General features: G+C 40.2%; 1 protein-coding gene across 1 annotated transcript; it reads left to right on the top strand.

Annotated features, from left to right (window-relative positions):
• Window positions 1-687: 687 nt before the first annotated feature.
• Window positions 688-5,504, top strand: LOC104313892 (lymphotactin). Its single transcript, XM_009913083.2, has 3 exons — window positions 688-1,042; window positions 3,611-3,728; window positions 4,476-5,504. The coding sequence occupies exons 1-3, from the start codon at window positions 895-897 to the stop codon at window positions 4,579-4,581; spliced, it is 372 nt and encodes a 123-aa protein (XP_009911385.2). The 5' UTR covers window positions 688-894; the 3' UTR covers window positions 4,582-5,504.
• Window positions 5,505-6,000: the final 496 nt, after the last annotated feature.

Raw genomic sequence — 6,000 nt, 5'->3', positions numbered from 1 at the left:
TAATATGGCTAGCAGAGACTGCAGAAAAGGACACTTTTGATAGAGGTACAATTAGAACAAGTTGACAGACCTGTTATCAACACCATGTTTACATGGAAGTGCAATGAACTTTCCTATAAATTGTGCCTCTATGATTGCCTGGTTACTTTCTTGGGCTCCATTCTTTATACTAGAAAGACCACACCACGGGGCGGGGGGGGGGGGGGGGGGACCCAACAAAAACAAACCCCAAAAGACTCTTATTCCTCTTTGAAACCATTGAATTTTAGTTATGCTTGGCTGGCAGGAGGACTAGTGGATTTGCCTCTCTATGTAAAAGTGCGTTCACTCTTCCTTCTCCCAGCACGTAGTGATAGCAGCTTTGGCCATATCAAATCACATAGAAAACAGAAGAGTTTTGACAAGCTCCACCGCACATAGGAAACAGGAGTGATCCTCCTCCAAACCTATGCATTAAAGTGACCATCTACAGACACTATGGAAAAAGCCAAGGCGTTCCTGTTTCCATCATCCTTTAGCTCACAGTTCCCCTTTAAGTGGTCCATTGGTCAAAGAGGTAACTCTGAATGTTACTCTGTGTGTCTGTGGTACAGCTTAGCTACAGCTCTCTAAATCGAGGTGTGAAAGGACAGGAACATTCATTAAAGGTTTCCACTACAGAACAAGAGCTCTCACTTTTTGCAGCTTGAAGTAAACCCTACTCGTAACACAGAAGCAAGTGCAACCACAGCAGGGTTTGAGCAGGAAAAGCCTTCGCAGGGGGGCTAGCGAAGGACGGGTGGGGGAAAGGAGGTGGTTCTCTGTCACCAGAAAAAGTACTGCCACTCAATTTTTTCCACTTATAGTCAGCCCCCCCATGACGCCCCCAAAGTGAACACAAGAACTGACCACTGAATGACAATATATAAACTCTGTGAAAGAGGGCTGACAACAGCCACGTTCTTCTCTGCCTTGACAAAGAAGCCACCAACAATGAAACTCCACGTTGCAGCTATCCTCGTCATCTTCTGGCTTGGTGTCTTCTCTGCGCACACAGTGAAAGGTAAGTTTACAACCCAAGAGGAAGACAGAAATTGCTCCAGATTGCACCAGAGGTCTGATGAGCAGGATTCATTCTCAGCCAGAGCTGATTCATAAGATAAAACTTGCAAGAAATCCAGATCAGAACTACAAGAAAGGCAGCTTTATGGGAGATTTCATTTGATGTCCTGGTTGGCTTCTGCCTTAATGCAAGGAGAGATTCTGGGCCTTAGAGCACTTAAAGGTTTCTGTGCATTATTCTCTCTCTTAAAATCATGAAATCTTGAAGACACAATGTCTTTTAATATCACTGATGCCATATAGCAATGAGTTCTATAGGTTAATAACATTTAATGAATAATATTTCTTCAATAAGATGTACTTTTTTCTTTTTCCAGATATACTACTTTTTTGTGTATTTTTATTATATTATTTTTTATTCATCTTTAACTATATATCCTCAATCCCTTTAATGTCCCTATTTTAAAAAGTTCTTCCAGTTCTGTATCAAATATTGCCTATTTGCTTGTTTCTAGCCAAATATTTTGGTACAGACAGGCATACTATGAACAAAAACTGCAAGGAGCAGCAATGGATTTATACAATGTCTTCTCTCTCTTCTTGATTTCATACAATTTAACCTCTTGTTTGAGACCATTTATGAGCACTGAGATGAGCCATGATTATTAGCCATGCTTTAAATAAGTTTGTCTACAGTGATGTTTAGGTCTGTAACTTTTGGATTAGGCTATGCGTATCATGTGCAGCCATGAACATACACACATAAGCACATGTCATCTCTATACACAATCAGATTCACGCAAACAAGCACATAATCACAGAAAACACTCATATGCAAGCCATATGCAAACCCACAAAAATATGCAAAGAGAAACACACAGAAAAGGCATCTTCACAAAACCACACCAAAACGAAACTGAGACCTGCAAAGATTATGTAGCTACACACTGAGTATATTGACCTTGTGCCCCTAGAGCTAGATCATACTACATTCTCATATGTTGATTAACGCTACTGCTGTTCATCTCGGCAACATGTGGCTTCATACCACAGACTGCCAGTTTGTAATGTCATTCTCCAGGTTCTATAATTTGCCATAAATATCACCAAGTCTGAAAAAGCACACTGAGGTGCTGTGCAAGGGATAGAAAAAGGATTCAAAAGAAGAATGATAAAGAAAAAAAAAAAACCACCAGGAAAAAAGGGTAGTTACAGATGCAGAGCAGTTTGGTTTCATTCCCAGGCTTAGAGGAGCTCTGCTGGTATTCCCTGCATGCATTCCCTGGAGATAGTTTAGCAGTAGACAGAATATTTCCAGGACTAGTAAGGATTGCTTAACTACCTTTGAGCTCTTCAATGTCACATTTTGAAAACCAGTCTGAGTGAGGCAGTAAGATACATATTTGTAATGAATCATCAAAAAATACATCACGTTACTCATGACTAAAGCAAGATCAGAAGAAATATTCCTTCAGGCAAACAAAATCTCAAGAATTAGTAACTCTGCCAGTACCCATGCGCTGGCTATGCTACAGCTTCTCCAAAGGCTGATGTGTCTTTGCCTCAGCTATTCCAATTATTTCAAACAAAGAAAAGCTCACAGATAATGAGATTACGTGAAGCAGGTTTTATATTTAGCAAGTTGTACCTGAACAGCTGTTGGACTTTTCTCAAGCCAGTTTCTCTATAAATTCTTTAAAAAAACCCTCAGAATACAGCAGTGTTCTGTTTGTTCCCCTCATGCCTTCCCAAACCTGCCTTTGATGGATGGGAGAAAACCAGAAACTAGCAAGCGGAGGCTTCCAGTAATGTATACATATACTCCATCTCACTTAAAAGAGCTCCCGTTTTTAGTTATTGACATGTAAGGTAACAACTGCCTAGAGAATTTTACACTGATACTGCAATCCTCTTTATTAATCACCAGTGCATTTCCCTGAAATGTATAAAAATGTTGGAGGAAGGAGAGGATTAAGTAGCAATCCATTGCCTATGAAACCAGACTTACAGCAAGAGCGTACAAGTACTTAGTCTTTTTGCAGATATATCTCCCTTTCTTTCAACAATTTTTTTTAATGCTAGTTTTGGATGTCCAGCGTGAGACAAGTAGCCTTGCTTTCCTTTCCTTCGCTTGGAAAGTAGGGGGAATTACTGATCTACATTCAGATGGCATTTGGAAATCTACCCAGTAAAGACACCGGTTCTAAGCGCTACTCCATATGGACACTTATTTGCAGATGATACAGACCCGATTATGAATGATGCCAAATACCTTTTCTGCTATGGAAGCAGTGACTCCCTAGGGACAGAATGATTATACAATTGTTCGGGAGAACGGGTGAAGATTAGTATCTTAACTGAAATAGCAATAACACTTTAGAGATTGTAGAATATATCACAAAAAATACCTTAAGCTCTCTTGTATAACTGGTACTGTGGCTGTACATCATGAGACACTCATGTTCTAACCACAACTGAGAATCTTCTGGAATTCATAATTAAGTAATTATGGCTAAATACATATATAGTATTGACTGTCTTTCTCATTTATCTATCTTTCCCCTTCTAGGGGGCATTGCAAGTCAGTCCATGCAAAAAATCAGTTGCGTAAACCTGTCTACAGAGCAACTGAACATCCGAAAGCTTGTCAGCTATGAAAAGCAACAAGTTCCAGTAGAAGCCATCATGTAAGTATTCAGTGCACAGTTCACCTTCAGACTTGTCTATCCAAACATGCCACCATCAAAAGGGAAGGAGCATCAGAGAACATTTCATGGCCCAACTCAGGAAATCTGGCTAGCTCAGGTCACCCTTCCAATTCATCCATGAAGCAGTCACCTGGCAGCTGAGGGAATGAGGGAATAGGGGTGAGCCTCAGAGAGCTGGGAGATGTATGCTGCTCACAAACGCTGGCAGAAATTTCACTGAACAGCCAGATCTTTTGTGCCCAGAAAGTGGGGAAAAAATCTCAGCGAAGGGTCAGGGTGGAGCAGTCAGAAGCCAAACACTGTCAGAGGCACTGAGTCAAGCCCAGGGGAAAGATCACAGGGAAGAGTTTGGGGTAACTCTGCCTCCTGCTAGGAGCTGTGTTTGGTCTTTTGATCTCATGAGCATGCATATTTATCAAATCTGGGATCCGCTTCTGGGAGGTAAGTGTGCATCATGATTTCATATAAAATCGCAGAATATCAGGTATGCTCCTTTTTTTAAATAGCAGTATACATGCACATGACCACGTATGTTACATACATATGCCATAAATAGGGAACTAATGTTGCTAACTGCTATTATTCCAGCTAACAACTACAAACTCTGGCATGTGATACGATTTTACCACATTGTTCCTCATGTTCTGCATAAAAACCAAGAACAGTAAAACTGGGTTTGGAGACTGGAATTTAATGGCTGCCTGGTTTGTTTGTTTCTTCCTATAGGTTTATCACCACAAGAGGTATCAAGATCTGCGTAAGCCCCAAGCACAAATGGGTGCAGGCTGCTATGAAGAAGATAGACCAAAAACGTATCACCAAAGGCAGATAATTCTGCCCTAGGCAAGCATCTAAGGGCAACTAAATGGAATCATCATCACTGCTGCACATAACAGAGAAGAAAGCCTTAGTATCTGGTTTTAATTCCTATTTATCAATTGGCAATAAAATCTCTGAACAAACACAAACTCACCAGAATCTGTTCATCGCTAGTTGAATGTCTGCTGACTTCTTCATTTTATAGCTGGACTCTGTTACACTGTTTATTTTCTGAAATACTTGCTAATATTTACATACAACTGAATGTAGATATCTTCTCATCCTTGCTGTCCTGACCAGTATGGCATTTAAGGGTAAATAGCAGATAGTTTCACATACTAGTAGGGAAGAAGAAGAGCTTCCACAGAGCTGGATGAGTATAGACCTCCATCCTGATGGAGGTCAGAATGTTCTGCATTGAGTGCTGGGTTTGAGAAGGTGCTATATAATTTAATGGTTACTCACATATATATAACATATAAGTAAACTAATCACATGCTTCAGACTATCACCTGATCAGTGCAATATTCAGAAGATGATCCTTGGGCTTTCTATTTTTATATACTGCAGTGCACTATTAGCTCAGTCCATGATGATGTAAAGATACTCTCTCCAAGGGATGACCTGGAGTAATTCAGTGTAACTCTATTCAGCCTTGTACTGAGGAAGACTTATCCTACCCACTGATTTTTGTGAAGTTGCTTCCATTTCACCCTCATGTGAGACAAACCCAAAACAATTGTTTTACTTTTTCCTTTGCTTTTCTCTAAATAAGTGAGAACAAACCATGTCTGGAATCTGCATTTCACAAACTCACGGGAACTCCCTGCCCTAGAGAACTATGTATATGTAAATGTCTTACGTTTTTAAAGTTGATAAATTTTAATAATTGAATGTTTTGAATTTTAATAAAGTTACTATAAACCTGGAATCAAATGGTACGTTTGTCTGCTTGCAAGTAATGCAGATGGAGATTGTTGAAACAGGTACCAAGATGACAGCACAAATCTGAGAAATTTTGGGCAAGCTAGCTAGAGCTGACACTACTGCCAACTCATGACTCGGACTGTTCAAAAGCAATCTGATCCTGAGCTTTTTACACCATATTTCAGCTGTAAAGCCCATATTTCAGACAATACCTATTCAAAAGTTTGGGTACTTAAAAGTCAGACTTCATACAACGCTAGGATGATTGTCATGTTATCAAAAGCAGACACAGAAGAGCTCTGGGCAGCAAGAGAAAAAAACTGGCGTTTGAGGAGCTCAGGGGGTGGAGGAGAGGTATAGGCAAAGGGCTTCCAGGAATAAACTTCCTCTCATACCACCGCGTGCAGGTAGCTTGCACTGCTGCTAAACTATGAGCTTTTCATCAAAAATAACCTCTTAGTGATACACATGAAACTACAGCACTTCCAAACTACACTATAGAGAT

The sequence above is a fragment of the Haliaeetus albicilla genome, chromosome 6 (genome assembly GCF_947461875.1).
Source record: "Haliaeetus albicilla chromosome 6, bHalAlb1.1, whole genome shotgun sequence".
NCBI lineage: Eukaryota > Metazoa > Chordata > Aves > Accipitriformes > Accipitridae > Haliaeetus > Haliaeetus albicilla.
Note: the sequence above shows the minus strand (reverse complement) of the source record. Positions and strands in the feature narration are given on the sequence as shown.

Bases quoted from the DNA above. Each gene is read 5' to 3' on its own strand.
- LOC104313892 (XM_009913083.2), top strand. From the start codon at position 895: ATGACAATATATAAACTCTGTGAAAGAGGGCTGACAACAGCCACGTTC. The intron at 1,043-3,610 runs GTAAGTTTACAA...TTCCCCTTCTAG, and splicing joins CTCTGCGCACACAGTGAAAG to GGGGCATTGCAAGTCAGTCC. The intron at 3,729-4,475 runs GTAAGTATTCAG...TTCTTCCTATAG, and splicing joins GTTCCAGTAGAAGCCATCAT to GTTTATCACCACAAGAGGTA.